This window comes from Castor canadensis, chromosome 2 (assembly GCF_047511655.1).
Source record: "Castor canadensis chromosome 2, mCasCan1.hap1v2, whole genome shotgun sequence".
In the NCBI taxonomy this organism is placed as follows: Eukaryota; Metazoa; Chordata; class Mammalia; order Rodentia; family Castoridae; genus Castor; species Castor canadensis.
The window spans coordinates 5699053-5722310 of NC_133387.1; the positions used below are offsets into that span (position 1 = coordinate 5699053).

General features: G+C 49.9%; 2 protein-coding genes across 15 annotated transcripts in view; one reads left to right on the forward strand and one right to left on the reverse strand.

Annotated features, from left to right (window-relative positions):
• Galntl5 (polypeptide N-acetylgalactosaminyltransferase like 5) overlaps positions 1-5236 on the reverse strand; it is a 108814-nt gene extending 103578 nt beyond the window's left edge. For 2 of the 8 annotated variants that reach the window (XR_012443301.1, XR_012443305.1), the window contains exons 1-3: positions 4147-4284; positions 1329-1422; positions 678-895 (exon numbers count right to left, since the gene is read on the reverse strand). The gene's annotated coding sequence lies outside the window, so the exon portion shown is untranslated. Of the gene's footprint in view, positions 1-677; positions 896-1328; positions 1423-4146; positions 4320-4443; positions 4651-5119 lie in introns of those variants that run through there. The other 6 variants (XR_012443303.1, XR_012443304.1, XM_074060457.1 and 3 more) reach the window with 4 other exon arrangements.
• Positions 5237-5261: 25 nt separating this feature from the next.
• The window catches only part of Prkag2 (protein kinase AMP-activated non-catalytic subunit gamma 2), a 259543-nt gene continuing 241546 nt past the window's right edge, over positions 5262-23258 (forward strand). For all 7 annotated transcript variants that reach the window (XR_012443292.1, XM_074060335.1, XM_020162011.2 and 4 more), the window contains exon 1: positions 5262-5397. Coding sequence is in view for 6 of the 7 variants with exons in the window: in XM_074060335.1 (XP_073916436.1) it covers positions 5284-5397 (114 nt within the window). In the remaining variant the exon portion in view is untranslated. The remainder of the gene's footprint in view (positions 5398-23258) is intronic.

Here is a 23258-nt window from a genome sequence, read left to right on the forward strand (position 1 = left end):
AATAAAAACGGGATTGTGACTCTGCCTTGGTTGTCATGATTAGATAACATCCCTTAGCCTGGTGAGTTTTCTCAGCATTGACAGAAGGCTCTGAGGCCAGACCTTGTTGGCTCATTTTTACAAGGGTTGCTTTTTGCCCAGAATTGAACGGGTGTATCCTGAACACACAGGCTGGTGCTCTTACCAACCGTGTCAGGCCAGGATAGCACAGCAGCTGAGATGTTTTGTACCTTGTCCACGGTTAGCCTGGAGGCATTTCCTAGAGTCTTGTGCAAAGCTTTTGAAAGGGAATCTGGGCGCTGGTGGCTCATGCCTGTAATCCTAGTTACTCAGGAGGCAGAGATCAGAAGGCCTGTGGCTTAAAGCCAGCCTGAGCAAATAGTTCTCAAGACCCTACCTCAAAAAAAAAAACCGAAAACCAAAAAACAAAAACCTCACAAAAAAGGGCTGGTGGAGTGGCTCAAGTTGTAGGCTCTGAGTTCAAACCCCAGTACTGCAAAATAAATAAATAAATAAGTAAAAATAAGAAGGGTTTTTTTTTTTTGGGGGGGGAGGACACACGTTTTTTTCTCTTGCCCCAAAGAGCCCAGAAAGGATGACTGACGGAAATTAAATGGCTTCAGCCCCCAGCTGTAAAGTACATTGGATGCAGACCCTGATGAAAATGAGATAATTACCATGAGCTGTCCTGGGCCTGCCATAGGTGATCACACACTGATGCTGCCCTCTTCCCAACGCCGAACACAAAGTCAAGGGTGAAGGGGAGTTCATCGGACACATGACCCCTAAAGTTCTTCTAACTGCAGCATTCCCAGGGGCGGGGCAAGTGGACTTCAAATCCATGAGGCTCTGTGAATTGTCAGTGCTCCACAAAGCCCATGGCCTCCAAAGTCACCTTCATTTATATAGGACATTAGTAGATACAATTAGATTAAGTGAAATGAAACCACCAATACCTATAAATTCTTAATGGAGGATTTCCTTATATTAATTTTTTTTTGATATGGTGTCTCCCTACACTGCTCAAGCTTGTCTGGAGCTACTGAATTCAAGTGATTCCCCTGCCTCAGCCTTCCCAGTAGCTTGTGCCACTACATAGGCTTTATGTAAATACTTGTACTTTTTTTATTCCACTTCTTAGCTGGGTTGTAGGCCTCAGCCCTGGGTGCAACATTTTAAATTGTCTTCTTTTGAGCCAGGAATGGTGGCACATACCTATAACCCTAAATACTCAGGAGGCAGAGATAGGGGGATCTCAGTTCAAGACCATCCCAGACAAAAGTTGTTGAGATCTATCTCAAAAACAATCTGGGTCTGGTGGTGTATACCTGTAATCCCAGCTACTTGGGAGGCAGAGGTAGGAAGACTATGGTCCATGGCTGGTTCAGGCACTGGTGCACAAGACTCTATCTGAAAAGCAAACTAAAAGCAAAAAAGGGTTAGTGGTATGGCTCAAGTGGTAGAGGCAAGGCTTTGAGTTTAATCCCCAATACTGCCAAAAAAAAAAAAAATCTCTGAATGAAACATTACCCTGGTTGAGGAATAGACCAGCATGGGTGGACCAGTGTGTCAAGCAGGAGCCTTGGGGGTGACATCTCTCAGAAATGGGGACTCCAGATGTGCAGGTGATATTAGTGCAGTGGTATAGCCATGTCACAGAAGTGTGGCATAAAACCGGTTAATAAAACTCTCACTAGGAGTTGTGAAACACCCTAGCACCATCACCCCATCACCTACTAATACTGTATGTCATTACTGACTTCACTGCCATCACCCTGGACCAGTGATACTCCAAACAGGCAGTATCTCAGTGCACCCTTTCCTGGGAAGCTCTTCCAAACCAAGTCTAGTGAAAGACCTGGGTACTTTTGCTGTTGTTTCTTTATTTTTAATTTATTGTGAATGATACTTTTACAAAATTCAATGAAAAAAAATTGCTACAGAAATAAAATTTAACAAAATATATTCAAGACAAAATATAAGCCCTGGTTCAAAAGGCCTCAGAAGTCTTCTAAAAACCATGTCACTGCCCTTATAGATGGGGAAACTAAATGACTTACTCACTGTCACACAGCACAGACAGTGGTGAGACTCCCATAGTCCTCTGGGAGCCAGGAAATGTCCATCAGTAGAAGGACAGAGACCAGGGGAGGTGAATGAGGCAGTGGCCTTGTGTGGAAAAGAAATCTATGAGGGTTCCAAAAATTCAGTCAAGATAAATACTATTTTAATACGATGTTTTCCTAAAAATCAGAACATTATACAAAGACAATCAGTAACGGTGCTGAGCCTAGCAGCACTGCAGCCCGAGGTAAACGGCAAGAAATCAGGTTCACTATCTTATTTAAGATTTTGATATGTTGTCCAGCACAGATTTTATTGCATTAACGGTAAGAAGGTCATATGTAGGACATTCAGCAGCATGGATGTCAGGTCATCAAGTGCACAACAATGTTGGACGTGCCACTTGGAGCTATTGCTCAAATAAATGTACCACACCCGTGTGGAGGGCTTCCAGAAGTGCCTGGAAGAAAATAATCACTGCACTCCCTCCATTCAGAGACTCCACTGATCAGGAGACATATGTCAATGTATTAATATCATTTCAGAAGGAAAAAAAAACAGCTAGTGAGCTGCTTCTTACATAGGAAACATCCAAGTGATTTCAGAAATACTAGCAATGTCTCCCCAAAGCCCTTACAATATAAGCATGCTAGTAATTTTTTTGAGACAGGGTCGTGCTATATAGTCTAGGCTGGCCTTGAACTCTTGATCTCCCTGCCTGGGCCTCAGAAGTGCCGGGATTTACAGATATGCTACACCATATCTGGCTAATAAAATATTTTGCTTTAGGATTCCAAGGCACTAAAATCTACACTCCAACAAAATTAACTTACAGGACACACTTACTTATTGATGAAGGGTTGTATATATTTACACAAATCAACTGACAAAAGCACCCATTATACATTATACCAAGTGCTAAAAACTGTCCCATCAAGAAAACTCAACATATGATAAGGAACACTGTGGCTTCCTTCCCCATGAAGGGCCCTTCCAGCCTGGCTCTTCCTGACTTCCTGCCCAGTCTTTGGGCTCCCTTCTGATTGCTCCATCAGTTTTTTTCAAAACCAGTTCTTATCAAATGGTGTGATTTATGCAACCTGGCAAGTTATCATTGTAACAAGGATTAACATTTTAAGCTAAAGAGAAGAGATGTAAATGATGAGCTGGGGAAATGATCTGATCGTTACTACATTGCATCCATGGACTGAAGGCCTCCTCTCCTACTTGAAGTCTTTTAGCAAGAAGCCAGCCAGGGAAAGACCAAGAAATTCCACTCTCTTGGGCCGGTGATAACTGATTGGTTTTTGACCTCTACCAGGTCTCTCCAGAGCATCTGCTCAGGGACTGTGGGGTCCTTCCAGTCTGGTTTCATTCTGGGTTGGAAAGCAGGGGGGAAGAAGGGATATAAACCCACCCCATGATCCAGGGACCCACCCTGACTCTAGGGATTTTGCCCACGTTTCTGGAGTTTGTGTGGGAAGTGGAAACCGAAAGATGGCTGAACCGGTTGCCTCTCCCTGGACAGAGGAAGACTCTTCTTTAAGCAAGGTCCCTAAAAGGCGCTAACCACACCTCCTCCTCTAGGAAACCGTGAGACTGCACCTGCAGAGGAGTGAAGGCCACCTCCTTACTGCCCCCGTGGTGTCCCTAAAGCGACCCCTGTCCGCGATCTTTCTCTGGGTGGCACCCCTGCATTACTGATTTACGAGGAGCAGCTGAGCTGACGTCAGCATTCAGAGAGCTCGGGGATGTCGGGGTCACCCGGTCCTCAGCCACTAAGCAGGAGGGGAAGCGCCCCCCTCTCCCCCTACTTCCAGCCCAGAAGCCAAAGTCCCGCCGCCCGGGGGAGCGCTTAGGGAGCCATCGCAACGGGCGGTGCCGGATCTGCAGCCCAGCGGCGGCACGTGGAGCCCTCGCCTTGGTTTTTGGACCCACTCCCTCCGGTTTCCTCCGCACTCCCAGGAGCTCTGCGTTTTCCGCGGCGCGGGGACATGCACTTTACCGCGGATCCGCTGCGCAACTCCTGGTAAAAGTGAAAAGAGCGGGTGGGTGGGGTGAGAGAGAAAAGCCGGCACTCACCCAGCGACAGATCGCTGTCGGTGCCGCGCCACCCAGCAGGGCCGTGGCTTTCCGCCAAGCACTTGCAGGGCAACGCGCAGCCCACGGAAACCCAGGGTTCCCAACGTTGCGGGTCTACGGCGGGGGACCCGGTGCGTGTGCGTGATTCAGGGAGTCAGGTCGAAGCAGAGACCCTGCGAGATGAGGTGGACAAGAAATCAGCTCCGAGCAAGTCCCGAGCCACCTGGGCTGCCGGGGACAGTGCACGGTGACCCGGGGGCGACGGGGAGCGGGACAGTGGCGCCACACGCCGCGCACTTCCTGTTCAACGCGCGCCGCCTCCACTGCCAGCGCTCCCCGAGTCTGCGTCCTCGCCAGGCCCGGCTCCGGGCAGTCCCCTCTCGGTCCCCCGGGGCCGCGGCGCTGCGGTCAGTGGGCGGTGGACGCCCTGTCCTCCTCGCTCCGCGGGGCTTGGGGCGCGCCCTCCTGCGGGCTGGGCCGCACGGCCGCCACCAGAACTTCTGCCCGCAGCCACGCAATAGCCCAATTGCGAAGAGCTTTCGCCTTTGCACCTCCTCTTCCCCCTCTGCCCTCCCTCTCGCCCAGGGAGGAGGCGGCCCCGGTCCCAGGCTCCGGGCTGCTTTATTCCGCGGCCCAGGGTCATGTATTTATATGCACATCTCCCTCGCCACCCTTTCCACCGAAGCCCAGGCACCGGAGACTTGTTTGCCAAATCACTGTTTTTAATTGCACCTGCCTTTCAGATTACCTCTGGGAATCTGGGGGAGGAGCCGAGGGGGCGGAAAATGTTGCTTCGCTTTGCAAAAGGAGGAAAACTTTGTCACCCAGCAAGAGACCTCAGCCACGCGTAACCAGAACCAGCGCGGGCCCTGATTCTGATTTTGCACCCCATGATTCCGTAGGGGAAAGAGGACGCTCCAACTCCGCGCTCCCCGCCGGCCGCCACCCCCTCGGGTGGTGCGGCGCGAGTTACCTGCTCGACCCGCCTTCCCCGCGGAAGTCCCCACGAGGTGTCTTCAGGGTGGAAGGACAGTCATAAAGAGCACGCGACTCCAGTTCAACGGCAGCGGCCAGGGGAGGCAGAGAGGGGACCGAACCTCAGGGACGAGGCACCGGAATTAACTTCTGGCTAAAGTTATGGGAAGCGCGGCCATGGACACCAAGAAGAAGAAAGAGGTCTCCAGCCCGGGCGGGAGCGGCGGCAAGAAGAATCCCAGCCAGAAGAGGCGTTCGCTGCGAGTGCACATTCCGGTGAGTCCCAGCCCTGTGGCTCCAGGCCCCGGCGCCGAGGCGGTTAACGCGGGACGCCCCGCGCGCGCCGTGCGTGCCTCTTCTGTCACTTAGGGTGGCCTGGGGGAGGGGAGGAGCAGGGCCCGGAGTTGGACTGCGGGGCCGAGGCTTGGATCTGGCTCCCCACCCGCGTGCAACTGGGGTTCCGACACTGTGCAGACCAGGGGCGGAGGTGGCTGCAGAGCAGCGGGGGCGCGGGGCGCGCTACCCAGCAGGGCGCCGCTGGTGGCCCACTGGGCGTAGCCCGCGCGCGATCCCTCAGTGTGCGGGTGCGGGAGGCGGTGCGTCGTGTTGTTTTGCTGAGAAAGGATGGTGTGGACTGAGCTTAGGCGGGTGGAGCTGCGCCACTGCTGGGGACCAAGGATGGTGGGTGAGGACACGGCGAGGCGGGGGCGACTGTGTAGCTGTGCCCCCAAATGGATCTTCTTCTCCACCAATTTTCCTCTAGAGGCTTCTGGGGCTGGGGCACGGACTGCTTTGCAACCACTTCCTTTCCTCTGCTCCCAGGAGTATATTTGGGCCTCCGTAGTATTTGGGGATTTGGGGCTACCTAATTCGTGCCAGGCTGCTGCGAACTTCAGCCCCACATTGGCAGCCTGGGCTGGACTTTGGAGACATTGATTGGTCTTCAGGTCGACCTTGTCAGGCTAGGGGGAGCAGCAGGCGGGGTCATGCACCACCCTGCAGTTGGCTTACTCAGGTAGACCTAGGCCCCTAGTCCTGGCCTCCCAGGAAGAGGCTTGGGGGGTGGGAGGTACACCACTTGGCCCTTACTTTTACCCAAAGGGAACCCCAACTGGTTACACCCCCTCCCCAACCAACCAAGTAAATATTTGTCCAAACACAACATACAGGTGGCCGTGCACCTCCAGGCACACATGCGCAGACCACACGCACAAGGTGAGCACACCTGTGCTCTATGGGGAACGTTTTGTTCTTCTCCCACGTGCTGGGTCCTGGGGCAGGATTTGGGACACATGGTCTCTCAAGGCTGCCTGGGCATCTCCTCAAAGCTCCAGCCACAGGTAGAGCTGGTCAGTCAGTGGCTGGCCACTCATTTTCCATTGTGACTAGCACTAGGCATTTTCCTGCTGTGTTTCGGAGGGAAGCTCTTCTGGTTAGACTCTCCCCCAAGGTCCTCCTGCTTAAGCTTAACTCCAGTGTGTGGAACACTTGGATGAAGGTGAGGTCCAAGGCCTCTCAACATCCAGTGGCTACTTGCAGGAGCAGCCTGAAGTTGGGCAGCTGGGTAAGCCTTCCCTAACACTGGACCCCCTGGCTGTTGTGTGGCCACTATGGCGATGACCCAAACATGGGAACAAGGGTTTTATTTGAAAAAGAAATGTTCCTGTTTACATCACTGATGTAAGACATTGTTAACCCATTTGTAAAGTGAAAGCTAGGCGTTGCTGCTGAAATCTTTAACAGTGATCACTTGAGGCAGCCATTTAACCACTTAGAATGTCCTGTTTGTCACATGGAGAAAGCAACACCCATTTGCTTGCTTTGCAGGGGTATGGCAATAAAATAATTCATGAGAAAGCTCTTTACAATTTACAGCATTATATAGATTTATGACTATTGCATACATACCAGAGCACCTAATTTTAAAAAGAGAGAAAGAGAAAAGAACATGACATTGCCCAGTGGGCTGGCCATATTGTACTGAGGCCAAATGGAGAGGCCAGTCTTACAGACCATGTAAAGGACTGAGAGCCCAGACTGTGGGTGTGGAAAGCCTGTGCTGTAGGTAGGATATTCTTGGCATGGATCCAGCCCACCAAAAGTAGTTTTCACTCTAGCATTCTCACCATGAGATCCAAGGCTGAAGAAATGAGTTCTGTCTTAGCTCTCACAGGGCTTGTAGATGCTGGTGAGACCTGGGGGTCCCCTTATCTACCATCTAGTAATTTTCTATTGATCATCATGCCAGGAGGGAGCTTCAATCTGGCTGGGAAAATAAGGATTCCAGACACATGCTAACAAATGATTCAAGGCAGTCTGATGACCAGGACAGACATCAGCTGCTCCTGGTGAGCTGATGTGTTCAGAGAGACTTTAGACCCAGTGGGGGCAATGGTGGCTTCCAGATACAGTAAAAGCCATGTCCTATGGAGAGAAGGGCTTGAGCACCAGGGTAGTAGGAAAGAGACTGAGATCAGACCAAGCAGGTCCTGCAAGGAGGGTTGCTAGTTTGTAACTACAAACACAAGGTATTGTCCAGTTAAACTTGGATTTCAGATTAGAACATAAATTTTAGCATAAGCATGTCCAGTGCAGTGTTAGGGATTACTTACTAAAACAATAATCAATTACTTATGTGAGATCTTAGTTTACCTGGGTGTCCTCTGTCTTCTCAGGCAGCCCTGCCTGGAAGGCCAGGCCCAGGAATTCCTCTCCAAGGCACAGAGTTGCTGCAGTGGATGCTGTCGGTACCCTGTTCCATAAGCCCATGGCCTAAAGTTCACCTATGGCCTTGGTGGGTGCCTTCTGGCTTGTATTTTTCTCCCTGTCTGAAGGATTCCTCTTGGGCAGCCCATTCAGTCCAGGGCAGAGGGGCCTGGCCATGCTGGGTTAGTTCCCTGAGGGACAACCCTCCACCAAGGAAGGTGTAGTTGGTGGACAGTAGCCCAGTGCCCCCAATCCCGGGTAGACAGTGCTGATACTGGTTCTGCAGGGCTTCTCGGTGGTAAAAGTCCCCCTGCTGGCTTTTCTGGCTTCCCTGTTTCACACTCCTCACTCTTGTGCTGCCTGAGATAAAGTACTGAGCCTAAGTTCTTGTCTGGGTGTCATGGTTGGGGGGGTCACTCTAAATTAAGAAGCCATTACAAAATGATGAAACTGTTCTCAGAAGTGAGCTGGACACGTGAGCAAGAGTGGCACGAGGGGGACAAGGGCTAACATGAGGGAAGCCCACACAGATGCATTGGCAGACCCCAGGGGTCAGGGTTTGAGGGCCCTGTGGTGAAGATGAGAGCACAGCAATAAAGGGCAGATGGGGGCACACTCAGAGAAAGTGAGTGAGTCTTCATGTCTGACAGGTGGCAAGTGAGCAAAACGGGCATGACACATTTGGAATAAGGGACCACGTCTTGGGGGAACGATGAATTCTGTTACACCCATGGTGCATTTGAGCCGAGGGTAGCAAATCCATAGGAAATCACACCTGCTTCCTCATGCCCAGGAGTCAGGTGACTGTGCTGTCCCAGGAATGCCATTTCTGAGCACAGTTTGGATTCCAAGGGGTTGCTCCAGAAAGAGGTTGTGCAAGTGTAGTCATTTGGTGGTGTCCAGTGGCATGTGAGTGACAGGACTCCTGGGGCCTCTAAGTTCTCAGTAACTTGTCTTTTCATTCAGTTGGATTGAGACCCTTTTGGGACCTCAGTTTCCAGAGCACATCAGTGGCTCATGGTGTTGGAGAAGTCTCTGTAAAGCTCCTTGGATCTGATTATGTCTGGCCACCTTCACTCCCATTCCTGCCAGTGGCCCCTGCTCTACCTCAAGGCAATAGGAAAGAAGAATACATTTTAGGGGACACCCCAGGGCCAATGGGTTGTGGCAGGTAGAGAGACCTAGAATTGCTAAGTAACTTATAAACTGGATTAGATTGATGGCTGGGGATACAGGGAGGGAAAATGTTTCTTGGGTCTTAACTGAGGATGCTGCCTTGCCTGATGTTAGCCTGTTGCTCAGCTATCTTTGATGCCTTTGTGGACACTCCACTGAGGTCTTGTCAGAGACGGGGGCAGATCAGGAGGAGAGGACAGATGGGTACAGGTTCCTGCCTGAAGTGATGCTGGGCCTGGAAAGGAGCAAGTGGTGCAGTAGTTAGAGCTGTGGGATGCTGATACCATGTCTTAGCTTCCTTATTCCCTGATGTTACGGAGGAATAACAATGCAGGTGGTGGGAATAGTTTTAGAGAGTAACTCATTGGAGGTGTGGGTGTATGTGACATTCAGCTGGCACTTTGGGAGCTATCGTGCTCATTCTCCTTTTTCTGTCTGGGAAAAGCAACTTCCTATGAATCCTGAAATCCATGCATCTTGTAGACATACTTTAATAAGTGATATTGGTTGGCATATTGTGGTCCTTGGAACTGTTTGCAAGCCAATGACGGGGCTGGCAGCCACATGGGTAGGGAGGGCTTTGGAAAGAAGAACCCAAGTGAGACAGGAACCTGTAGGGACACTGAGGCAGCCAGGGGAGTCCAATTCTTCACAGCTGTGTAAAGCATTAGTGACAGAATGCACATGTCTCTGCCCTCTTGGGAGAGGAGCTCCAGAAATCCTCACTGGAGACAGACTAAAAATAGAGGCAAGGCCAAGTGGCCAGTCACAGAAGGTTATTGAGACATGACTGGGATTGAGCGGGCCTGTCACTCATGATGCCTCTGCCTGCTACATAGCCACCAGGGGAGCCTCACTCTGCTGGAAGCCTGGGACCTCCTTCCTGTGGACACTCCTGACGAGGTGGGAACGGGGCTGTGTTGAGCTATGTTGTTCTCCTACCCCTCACACCACTGAAACACCCTGGACTGAAGACCCAAAAAGGGAAAGGGAGGCGGTGTGCAGCACAGTAGAGGGATCAGCTTTGATCTTGGCCTTGACCTTGGTTGGTCTGTACATCCTATTAGTTGGGTTAGGGTTTAGCCAGTACTTTTCCAAGTGTGGTTCTTGAAATTACAGCTGAAGTAGAATCAACCCAGTATTTATTTAAAATATAAAATCCTAGGTCTCAGCCCAGAACTACTGAGTCAGAATTTCTGTGTATTTATTAAGTTATTTGTTAAATTCTTCAGAGGATTCTTATGCCTACTGGGATTTAGAAGCAACTGATTTCCAGCTCTCCCTGTGTAATACTGATTCATTTCTTCTGTCCCCATGAGTTATTCCTTCTGTGTGCTTATCTATCCATCTATCCATTATCGAGCTACACATTCATCACCTCTCTTTTTGTGTATCTAAATATCGTTCATCTCTCATCTGTCTTTTATTGATCATCTGCACTTTTCTAGTTGACGTTGGCTACTGACTATTTAACAAAGGAAAGATATTCTGGCTTCCAACTAAAGATGATATCCAGCTCAGCATTCAGCCGGAGTAGCCCAACATGAGTCAGCCTCTTAGGTCACACCGGAAGGTTTCTTGACTTGGCCCTTCAGTGGCTTGGTGTACCATGAGGCCCAGAGTATGATATCAGGACCTTCAGTAGCCCAGGTACTCAGTGTGAGAGACCCTAGAACTCCAAGTTTACAGACATAGCCTGTGTGTCACTCCATGGCACACTGAGTGTGAGTGTGGCTGAGCTTGAACAGAGGATGCTGACTGAATGCCAGCTGGCCACAGGCCAGGGCTGGACCTGAGGGGGAACAGGCAGCTAATCCCCCTGAGGGATCCTGGCAAGAGAGCACAGATTGCCACAGAACAGTGTCATGGGGAAATAGTGTAGACCACGCACAAACCCACGAATTTGCCTGTGTCTGGGGCCTCGAGTGTAATGCTAGAGTAAAGCCCCTTGTCTCAGCCTTTTTTCTCCGTTTCACAGATGTCCACTCATCATTGCACAGTGGATGTCAGGGACAGCCCGGGTCTCATCTAGCCCCCGTTGTCCCATTCTCACTTAGTCCTGGAACCTGTGGCTCTAACTGTAGCGGTGAAGCCTGAGTATGAATGCAAATACTTGGGCCCTGGGTCGTTATTTCACCAAAGGATGCCTGCGATACTCAGGTAACAAACAGAGAGGCGTTATACCAGCATTGCTGATGTGCGTGGTGTTCTATGTCTTTCTCACATCCCACATTTATTAAGGTGCTTTGCAGTATCTTTGCCTATTTTCTTTGCACTGCCCTACTCCAATAAAATCCGGAAAAATGGTTTCACTTGTCCTAGTGTCCACATGGAGCTGGCAGTTGTGGCCGTGTGGCAGTCTCAGTTGACTAAACACAAGACAATTGACAGACCCTCGACTGACTGCAGAAGTTCTTTGGAGGAGTTTTTTACTTGCCAGTGAGTCATCTGGTTAGACATCCTTTACGTAACTTTTAAGGCAGTTGTGTCCGCTAAAACCTTCAGATACAGGCATACTCTGAAATGATGCTGTCTCCCGTTTTCCTCCCACTCTGATCTGTTCAGCTCCTTGCCAGGGACTTTTAGTTTCTGGGCATCTTTATCTTTTATGGGAGCTCCAGATGCTCGGAGAAGCAAGTTAAGAGTCACGTCTCCCCACCCCTTCCAGTTCCCTGACTCTTTGCTTTCTCCTTTCCTCTGTCCATTCACCTTTGACCCAGGATGCAAACTGCGAACTCGACCACCCACAAAACGCCAGGTGTCTCCCATTTCTTTCTTTCGAGAGGGGGGACCCACCCATCTTGATAACTCCCAAATTTTGTCAGCATCTTTTTAAATGTGGACCGAGCAGAGGTTACTAAAGTGCTGAGCCTCCAAGTTGAATTAATTTGCTTGGTTGGTCAGCCATGACTCCCGTCTAACATGAGCAGAGGGGCCATGTGTCCTTCAGGCTTTTCACCACAGGGAACTCTTAGGAGACCCCATTGGTAACCACTGTGTGCATGTGTGGCCAGACCAGAGGAAATGCTTACATCTTAGCTGGCTATGCATGTCAGCCCCTACCCCTTAGTGGGAGAAGCTACCTTCAATTGGACTGTTTATCAATCAGAATTGCACTTATCTCTTCCTTCTACTACCTACTTTGAAAATAATTTTAATCTCTATTCTTTACTTCCTGTTGACAGGAAGCCCTCTCTGCCAAACTCATGGCTTGCCACAGACCAATCGGTTCACCTCTGGGCTTTGGGGCTTCTGCCAGAGCTCGGTGTTTTGGTGTACTCTGGCTGGGCAGCGAAGTTGCTGATGAATGTTTAACAAAGACTGATTTGCTTTCAGTAACCCCGGCTTCCAGCCCCTTTCCTGTGAGGCGAAGGCCTGTCCTCATTGTGGGAAGCCCGGATGCCCTGCCAGGCTTCAGCAGGTAACCTGGCAGGAGGGTGGGGCTGTAGAGCCCTCTGTTTGTGCTGGGGAGCTGAGGAGGAAAGACACCATAGAGCAAGGGGAGAAATTTAGAAAGGGGCACAGGCTGCTGACTGTGTAGGTGTAGAAGTGAAGAGCTTGAGAATTACTAGACTGTGTTTGTAGCTAGGGAGGGTGATGCCTGGGGAGTCATTTATATCCATGTGCCAGGTCCTGTGCCAGGGTGGGGGATGCAAAAGCTCTGCTGATGTCCTAATCCACCATACCTGCCAATGCTACCTTGTTTGAAATAGGGTCTTTGCAGATGACATTAAGACATAAGTTGGGATGAGGTCATTAGGGTGGGCCCTAATCCTGTATGGCTGGTGTCCTTAGAAGAAGAACTTCGGCCACAGCAACACAGAAGGAAGAAGGCCACATGTTGGAGACTGAGGCAGAGATTGCAGTCATGATGACACAAATCAAGGGATGCGGGCTAACCAGAAGGTGGGAGAGGGAAGCAAGGAAGGGTCCTCCTGTAAAGATGTCAGAGGAGCATGGTCCTGCTAACACTTTGACCTTGGACTTTGGCCTCTAGAACTATGAAAGAGTATGTTTCTGCTGTTTTAAGCCACCTGGTTTGTGGGGCTGTGTTCTAGTGGCTCCAGAACTGGGGCCTGCCCTCAAAGGCTAGTTGCAGCAGCACTCCAAAAGTTACTGTCCCCATCCTGATAGAGCCATGTGAGCAAGTGCTCAGGGAGCTGTGTCAGGGGGCTGGAGGATTCTTAGCCTGGCCTGGAAGGGTGGATCAGGGCCTCTGTCTACAGTTCTCTGCCTGCATCTCCTCCAGGATCTGCATCTTTCCTTGTATTTCTTGTTCCTCCCTGCTGGGAATCCTAGTGAGGTAAGACTGGAAGAAAACCGAGCTTGTGATGAAGGCCAGGTGGCAGCTTGGGGACTGGCCTACTCTGTTTGTTCAGAGTACCTCCTCTTGTTCCTACTGTGTAGTCACAGAGACACCTTGGACCAGAGGCCCAGAAAGGTGGGGACCAGAAGGGCATTTCTGTCTCCTCTTCGCTTCCAGAAGACAGGCAGCAGGTTGGCATGGAGACCTTCCTCCCAGCAATCCTCTTCCTCTCTGCTCACAACAGCAGCCTGCAAACAGCCTCTGGGTTGTGGGCTTTAAGCCCAAATCACCTTGAGAGGTCCTCATCAATAGCATTCTGCCTGACAGGCACTGCAGGAAGTGTTCTTCCACTGTGCCATTCAGACACTGCCTGCTGGGGAGTCCCAGGCACGGTGGTGATGACTGACTAATGTCACTGATTGTTAGATACCATTAGCCAGCTCGGGTGTCGGTGTGATCCGGCTAATCTCTAAAATTGCCCTGCGAAGGAGTATCACCATTTGTCTTGCCTTTCTTACCACAGAAAAAGAAGGCTCCCCACCATTCCAGCCCAACCTGCCAAGGAAAACCTCTCCTGTGATTTAGCTAAGGTCTTGATGTCTCTGCTTAGCCCCAACCTGGATGTCCCATGAACTGTCAAGGCCACTTTGGGGTAGGAGATGAGAATGGACAGGTCAGGGCAAACCCACCACAGTGTGCGCTCAGAAGGTAGGACACACTAGTCTACAGGCTGCCCCCCAGTGGCTTGCCCTTGAGGTAACCAGGCCCCCCATTCTTTATTCTGCCCCTTTGTAGGTGCCATTGAGCATTACTCTTTATTCTTCTCATGTCAAAAATAAATAATCCATAATAATAATAATACCTACTCCCTAGGTATTCTTTCTAGTTTTTTGTTTTAAAAATAACTCTACATTGGAATGAACACTAAACCAGGAATTGGGAGGCCCTGGCTAGCCTTGCCTTCAGGTAACTGGGGGCTGTGTCTCACTTCATTTAGCATGGGCCATCCTGTGCTGGGTACTGGAACCAAGACCAAGATAGCCCCTCTCTCTCCACAGGCAGTAGCCTTGGGCATCCACCATCCAACTTCACTGTGGCTGCGTTCAAATCCCCAAACTGTGAAGACTTAAAATGACAGACTTGTATTCTTTCTCACAATTTTCTACCTCTCCTGGGAAGTTCTTGTGATCTGAGTTTATCTCTTTGGCCAACTGGTGGCTTGGTTGGGGCCGGAGTCCAGGGTAGCCCTGCTCCCATGTCTGCCTGTTGCCCAGTTGGCTCCACAGTGGCTGGGCAATGGGGACGACTTGGCCTGTGTGTCCAGCAGGCAGCCCAGGTGGCAGCAAGACAGCAAGTTTTGACCTGAAGGGCTTCTCTAGCTTATTGGCCACAGCAGATCTCATGGCTCAGATTCAGTGATGGAGCAACAGACTCCAACCTTCCAAATGGGAGGAGCCACAGTCACAGTGCAAGGTCATGGCCACAGGTAGGGAGGGACTTGTATGCAGTTATTGAACTTGTAACTAAACCTCCTTAGAGCTGTTTACATATATCATGCATTAGTGCATTGTGTAACTAATGTCCTTAAATAACACATTATCTAATTATGTCATATATTACTTAAATTACATGTATTATTTGTAGTGCACATAATATATAATACGTATACATTTAAAAAGAAGGTTGGAGACTCAGGTCTTCATTTAACTGGGGAAATGGTGATCTGTCCCAGGGGCAGGCAACTGTTGAGAGGCTGTATGTGAGACAGGAGGAGAGACATGGCAGGGGAGCGGTGGAACTGGGTCCCTCAAAGCCTGGCACTTACTAGCATCCGGTTTCTACCACCCAAGATGAGTGAGTGTCCGAGGAGATTATTTGCACCTGGGGAGAAGCCAGTGTCAGGAGAACAGAGAGGTTATTTGTCTTCTCATCACTGTGCTTGTTAGGTGTACTTTGAGAGTTCTGAAATGACCCTGGGGCACCGGTAATAGGATGTTCTCCGCTCCAAGGAGGGGAAATGCCAGGCAGCAGTACCCAACTGGCCTAAGGGAGAAATTTGGCCAGGTGGCTTCCCACTGGGTTGCTGGGTGCTAGGCAGGAAGGGAGGATGCCCAGGGGACAAGTAGTGGCCTCTGGGAGTTGGAAATGATAGACGCTATGTCCTGGACCAACTTGGAGAAATTAAGCGTCCTATCACGGGTCCTGTGACTGCCTAGTGGCAAAGCAGGGATTAAAACTCAGGTGTTTATTTATTTATTTATTTATTTATTCATTCATTCATTTTATTTGATGGTACTGGGGTTTGAACTTTTCCTTGTTTGTGAGGCATGTGCTCTACTACTTGAGCCACTTCACCAGCTCAAAAAATTTAGGTTTTCTAATCAAGCAATGCTGGTAAGGGAGGAAGGCATTCGAGGCTACAGATGACATTCCAGCTGCCTGGCCTGAGGCTCTGCTGGAGACACCTACTCCTTAGGTCAGAGGTCAGAAGACGGCCTTGAAGCAGTTCTGTTTAGTGAAGGGTCAAAGCAAGAGGCTAGCCCAGACCCAGGCTCCAGGCTCTCCTGATGATCTGTCAGTGGATCCCCTGTCCACCATGCTCCCCCTCTGTGGTCACATCAGCAGTCCTCAGGAAAGGCTCAAGGTGAAGTTCACTGCTCTAGCAAAATACACTGTAAGGTCCAGTGGACCTACCTGCATCTGTTCCTTGTTGAGTGATGATCTACCCCTCAAATGATCTGGTTACCTTCCCCTGATGATTGTTCTTGGCCAGTGATTCTGTGCCTCTGTTTTGATCCTCCAGCGGTGGGGGAAGGACAGCAAGTTGGGCCAGACAGAGGGACAAGTAGGCTGTGAAACAGCCACAACAAAGACCCCAGCCAACCCCTTGGAATATTCTAGAACTGGGATGCCCTTCAGAGTTGTTCCACTTTGGGGTACATCCCTTCTGTGGAGGGCAGGGACTCAGCCTAGCCACTAACCCCTCATCCCCACCCCCACAACCACCCCCCATCCCTACCCCCACAACCACCCCACCATGGCAGCCACAGCAACACCTGTCTTTCTGCATCTGATTATTGTTCTTTTTTGATGTGTCCACATTACTCTTTAATTAACCATAAGCCTCTTAAAGTATGGGTGCATCTGTTCCTTGTCATATTCCAGCCCCAAGGAGCACCGCCCCCCCCACCAGCTGAATCTGACACTAATGATGCTGGTGACAGTGGGGAAATACAGGAGCCAAGCTGACATAGTGGGAAAGAACAAAATGTAGACAGTCTTGAGAACTGAAATGCTTAGCTAATGTAGGAACTAATTTTGGAAAGTCTGGGTGAATTGATCATTTTTAAATCTCATGGAAACAATATATTGAAAAGAAAAATTTTCAGACAAATCGCATCTTGTTGACATAATAAAAGGAGGCTGATGGAGTGGCTCGAGCAGTAGAGCGCCTGCCTAGCAAGGGTAAGGCCTTGAGATCAAACACCAATACCACAACATACAAAAAAAGTCATAATAAAAGGAAAAATCTCAGGAACATTAGTGTGATGTTCGGTTTCTGTGGTTTTTTTTTCCTTCATCTCTTCCCTGGGAAACATATGTGGGTCTTTTCTCAAGCTAGTTGACAAGAAACAGCACAAATCCACCAGAAGGCATTTTATTTTGGATAGCACCATAGTCCTCTGTTTGGAAACTGGTCTTGCATTTAGGCTAACAAGCAGGGAGGGAAGGGACTATTGACCCAAGCACCAGGTACCAGCCCCTTGTGTGTCATCACCTGCCTCTAGTTCTTGATGATGTTGGATATGGGAGCAGCCACCTGCCGGAGACAGGCATGGATATGGCTGTCACTCACACCAGATCCTGAAGAACAGGACCGTTGGTGTGAGCAGGAGGTAGGAGGGTTTCGGTTGCTCTGGAGAAGGTGGCTGTGGTGGAGAGCGCATGCATTTGGCGTCAGGAAGCAAAGCTGCAATCCTAGTGCCACCGTTTGCTCCTTGTGTTCTCTCAGTCGCCTTAGCAACACTTTCAGAACCTCAGTGTCCTCGCCTGTAAAATGTGGGAGTGAAGTGAGATCCCTGAGGTAAAGATGTCAGAGTTCTAGAAGTATTGGTTTCCCCTCTCTGTAGAGTAGCCCTGGGGGATACCCTAAGAATACAGTTGCTAGGGATGGCCCCAAGTCTTTCCAATGGAAGTGATTCTTCTTTTTCTTTCTTTCTTTTTTTTTTTTTTTTTTTGGCAGTACTGGGATTTGAACTCAGGGCTTCATGGTTGCTAAGCAGGCACTCTACCACTAGAACCCCTCTGCCAGCCCTGTTTTTGCGTTGAGTATTTTTGAGAGAGTGTCTCACCTGAACTGTTCGCACAGGCTGACTTAATACCACGATCCTCCCGATCTGTTTCCTGAGTAGCTAGGATTATAGGCATGAACCACCTGTGAGCCACCGGTGCCTGGCTTGTGTATTTGTCTTTATCCTTTGTAAGACTTTAGCTAAATGCATTTACAAATTTATTTAACAAGCCTACGTCTTGCAGTGAGATAAGTCAAGCCCAAGGCCAAAGTGTTGGACTCAGCTTGAGCCTCAAGGGCTGAAGATGTTGAACCCTGGCCTGGAAGAACATAGAAACGGATTCATATGCCAGGAGCTTAAGGGTCTTGTCATGGGGTGAGACTGCTGAGAGTTGAGGTGGTGGGTGCAGAAATCTGACCTAGCAGGCTCTACCTAGAAGCTAAAATCAGTCATCCCTTGGTATCTGTCAGGGATTGCTTCCAGGGCTCTGTGAATACCAAAATCTACATACACCCTCTTGTGTCAATTTTAAACCATAGGTGACCTATGATACCCACTACGATGTAATGCTACCTAAACAGTTGTGCTGTATTGCTTAGGGGATAATCATTAAATGTCTGTACGTGTTCAGTTCAGATGCAGTTGTTTTCACATATTTTGGATCTTTGGTTACTTGAATCTGCAGATGTGGAAGCCACAGATATGGAGGACCAAGTATTCTATTACTTGCCTGCCTTTACCCTCCACTACGCCAGGCTCACAGAGCCTCCAGTAGGGGTGCCACAGGTGCTGGGGGCTTGTGGGTGCCCCTGAAGAAGACTCCCACGGTCTGGGAGAAGGCTGAGCTGCCAGCATCCTGGGGAGTTGTTTGTCAGCTTAATGGGGTTTTGCCCTCATCCCCTGGGGGCATTTCTTGTCTAATAGGGATGCTTGGAGAATTCACACCTTCACTCCAGAGAATGTGTATTTTGGGGCTTTGTGGAGGCTCTCGGGCCCCCAAGTCATGTCCCATGTGTTCTGCAGGTGGGCCCAGGTGGGGAGGGCTGTGCTTTCCCTCTGTTTCCTGGGCCATTCCCAGTGAGAGGAGCCAAGACCCCCCCCATCCTCAGTGGCACCCTGAGCACCACATTTGTGTCTTGGAGGTAGTATCTGCTCACTGGCACAGTGGTGGACTAGGACACCTGTGAGAAGGGGCGAGAGGATAGGGATGGTGACAGAATAGAGAGGAAGGGGTAGTAGGGCAGAAGGGGAAAAGCAGAGCCATGGACAGTGGCCATGGGCAAGGGAAGAAGAAGACATATTTCCAGGCACATTCTGTGGCCAAGTATGAAGTAATGCGCTTTTAGCCATGGGGTTTTTGCTCCTCTCTCCAGCCTTTCACTGAGATTTGATTGCTGTGCCTGGCTTACCTGGAGGGCCCCCAGGAGGGGCGGCAGGGCAGGTGGCTCAGGCTTCATGTTGGTTAATGTGTTTAATTAAGGACAGACGAAGGCATCCATTGGAGAGACAGAGCCCCATTAACAATTGGAAGGGCCCTCCCAGCTCTAGCATTCCCTGGTTCTGTGATACTTCCTGGACTCCAGGTACCCAGCACCTCCTAGTACCCTAGCCCCACAGTCCCTCCAGCAGAAACAGAAGGCATCTGGTCTGGGATGACACAAGTGTCAGGAGAAGGGTCTCAGTCCCAGACCTTGCTGTTCTAACCATGCTGACCTGGGTGAGTCTTGGACCCTCAAATGCCCCTTTGATTCTCTGTCTGAATGGGTACGGGGACCGTCACTTATAACAGCAGTCAACACACTTAGTCTGGATAGAGATGGGGACTCCTGCTCCAGTGCTGACACACAGCTCTCACTGGGCTCCAGAGAGAATCGACTGGTAAGTGGCTGAGCAAGGGCAGAAGTGAAACTAAAAGCATCACAGGCCACCAGCTCCTGACAGAGCAAAGGGACAGCTCTGAGTGACAGCAGACCTCTCCTGGCAGTCCGGGTCTGGGCAGCAGTCTCCAGCGCTTGCTGCCTAGGGTTGTTCAGGTCCACTCCATGGCCCTTGTCCCCAGAAAGTCCTCCCCATTGCTCATTTCTATCGCTATCTGAGCATGGTTCCTTTAGCCATGTATCTGTGAAGATTGAGACATACTGGGTGCTGCTCAGGAGCTGAAGGCCCTGCTTGCTCCCTCCACCTTTGTCTTTTTTACAGATAACACTGCAGGGCTGAACAACTGTCCCCTGATCCTTTGGGTCTGGTTTTGACAGGAAGGTCTGATTGTGGCAGTCTGTGTTCACCACTGATGGTGGGGCCTGGCTTGTGGGTGTCGGCCCACCTTGGATCCTCCTGTTTCAGCTCCTGGGAAGCAGACTCCTTGGGCAGGTCAGGGATCTGTCTTTCTTGAACCTCCTGTAATGGACTTGAGGGACATCTGGCCAATGCCCAGCCCCTCATTAGAGGACAGTCGGTTTTCAGAGCTATCTGTGATCTGAGATGTTTCTAACCCATCCACCTCCTTGAATGGTTAAAACCGGTGTGGCCTGGACCTGCTTTGAAGCCAGAGTCCTGCTCAGGACCAGGAAGAGTGGCTTCTATGGCGTTAGGTGAGTATGGCTCCCCATCCTGAATTATGTTCATTTTTCTTCAGGGACCCTTGGCTTGTCCAGCACAGTGTACGCATATCATGGATCCCTAAGTATGCCCTACCTTCCACCAAGGCACCTCTTGTTTGGAGGATCAAAACCAAACCCATCTCACCTTTAGAAAACTCAAATTGCTGGAAACCTAGAATGGCCAAAATAAATTAAGATGGCGTCTCTAGTCTCTACCTACACTAATGGTGGTATCAAGCATGGCTGTGGTCCAGGACCAGTGAGAAGGCAGGACCTCCAGTTCCCCCTAATTCTTCCCTTTTTCTTCCTCCAGAAGAGAAGGAGGGCTAAGGGGAAGGAAAGGGGCAATGTAGAATTTATCACTGTGGGAGTATTTAAATACCCACCGTAGGCCTGCCTCATCCAAACCTGGCCAAATATCTTCATGGTACCTGGAAACCCAAAAATGGTAGGCGATTTCAGTGTACATACAAATAAGAATTTAAAAATCCCTGCATTTCTAAAACTGCAAGAAACTTGTAGTTTAAGCTGCCTTCTTACAAGGGGTTAGGATGGCTCTGGATGGGCAGTGTGTGAGGTGGAGGTGGGTGGGGCCAGATGTCTGTGGAATCCTTCCCTGAAGAAGGAGGGAGCAGGACAAGGTGGGGGAGAAGCTCTGTGTACTGCAGCCTCAGCTGCCCCTTCTGAGTCAAGATGGCTTGTAGCAGAGGCTGGGGACAGCCATGCTTAGATGTGAGCTGTGGCCATGTGCCAGGTGGACTGTCTTCCTACAGCATGGCTAGCATCCCTAAAGAGGGAAGTGGGAGAGAGGTACATCACAGCATCCTGGGCTCTGGAGACCAGCCGGAAGTGTGAAACCTACAATCCTGCCGTTCCCCCACCCCCATTGCTTCCTGGCGACATGAAATAAGAGATCGATGTTGTATAGAAGGTGGAAGAAACAGGGCTTGCCCTCAATACTCCATGGAGATTGCTAGTTTCAGTGATTTTCAAGATCAGATGAAGGGCAAGGTCACTCTACAGAGAGCCAATATCCACTGCCCCCTTTGTGTGTGTGCATTGGCTTACCCCATCTGCACAGCGACCATGTGAGGCTGTTACCATCCTCATTCTCCAGACAGGGAGGTCTGCAGAGCAAAGGCCACCCAGTAGGGGCAGCAAGGCCAGGCATCAAGCTGGAGCCGTCTGGCACCTGAGCCCACATGCTGAACCACTGTGCAGAACAGACAGATGGTGCTGGAAGGCAGAGTGCAACCCAAGAAAATGTGTGGAAGGAAGAAAGTGTTTATTCCCAACCATTTTTATAGACTGATTTATAGACACACTAGTATGAGTCTTTTTTTTTTTTTTTGTAGCTCCGGCTATGGAAGGGACTGTTTTTGGGCACAGCAGCCTCGAGACAGGTGGACCCCCAGTGTTCACCTCACACCTCATTTTCACTGAGCTCTGTAGGTCTCCATTCTGTGGCAGCTGGGAGCCGGCAGGGATGAAAGGTCCTGAATGTCACCCATGCAAGAGCAATGACTTTTTCCAGCTCTGATGTCTCCCATTGTCATCCCCATGACACTGTGTGTTCCTGTCCTCTCGGCCAGGAAAGGCCCCATGACTTACTAAAGTTCAAAACCCCCCTCATGGTAGCCATACTCTCCAAGTCCTCTGTGAATGAGTTTTGCAGCTGGGGTCAGTTCTTGGCTAATGGCAAACTGATAGGAGTTGTAGGACTTTTTTTTCTAGTTGCTTCCAAAAATTATGCTGGTTGATGTCTTTGGACCCCTAAAAGGATTCTTCCTTTTATATCAAGCTGGAGGGAATAGATAGTACTGAAGGTTTCAAGCTGTAATCTAATATTTTCTTTTGTCACCCATTTTCCTTTTCCACCTTTGCTCCATTTCTCTCCTTTGTCTTTGTCTTCGGTCTTTTTGCCCCATGTCTCCTTTTCTCCTTTATTTTGTCTCCTTAGAGCTAGATTTCATCAGGCTGGAAAAACCTGCCTTCTGACCCAGTTCTTTTCCCTGGCGTAACTGCAGCATCCAAGGCCTGGGCGGGTCCCGCTCTTGCAGGGATGCTGCCATGTGCATGCTGGGCTCCATCTCAGACCCCAGGTCACTTTCTAATGCCACACAGACCTTTACTGAGCTCTGCATTTGACACTCGGTACCATGCCAGCCTCTTTCAAGTACTTGGTCACTTAGCCCATCCCTAACTGTGCCTGTTCTTCTTATTGCCCCATTTTTTACAGTCAGGGAAACAGAGGTTCAGATGGAATGAGTCATTTGGCCAAGGGACACAGCTGGTGAGATCAGGGCCAACATTTGAACTTGGCAGGTTGTCTCCAAAAATCTTTCACCTACAAGATTTCTTCTTACTCACCCTCAACATCCAATTGGGAGCCATGAAGAAGGAAAAAATACCTTCCCGGGAGCTATAAACCCTAAAAGAAGGTCGCTGCTGTGCTGCCCAGAGGGAAATCTTGTGCTGACTTCCTCCAAAGTACAAGTCTCCTCCTGCCCCCTGAAAGACCAGGATGAAGAGCCAGGACGTTGGGGGCCTCACTTCCCTCATGGTTACCTGTCTTACTAGCTGGGTAATTTTGGACAGGCTCCTTGACATCTCTGGACCTAAGTTGCTTCACTTGTAAAATAGCAATCAGAAAATCTACCCAAAAATTGTCATGAGAATTAAATGTAAACCAAAGAGCTTGGTTTGCAGCAAACTTGAGTGAATAATAATTTTTTAAAAGTCATCTTTCTTAGCTGGGCATAATGGTGCATATCTGTAATCCCAGTACTTGGGAGGCTCAGGTAGGAGGACCTAGAGTTCAAGGTCAGCCTGGGGTATAGAGCAAGACCCTGCCTCAAAACAACAATGAAGAATCATCTTTCTTCATTTGTTAGGGAAACCCTAAGAGCAGAATGTGTGGCTGAGGGCTGGGGGAGGGGCTCTGGTGGTAGAGCACCTGCCCAGCAAGCAGCAAGGCCCTAAGTTCAAACCCCAGTACCACCAAAAACCAAAGTAAAACAAAAACAGAATGTGTGGCTGAGCCTGGCAAGGACACAG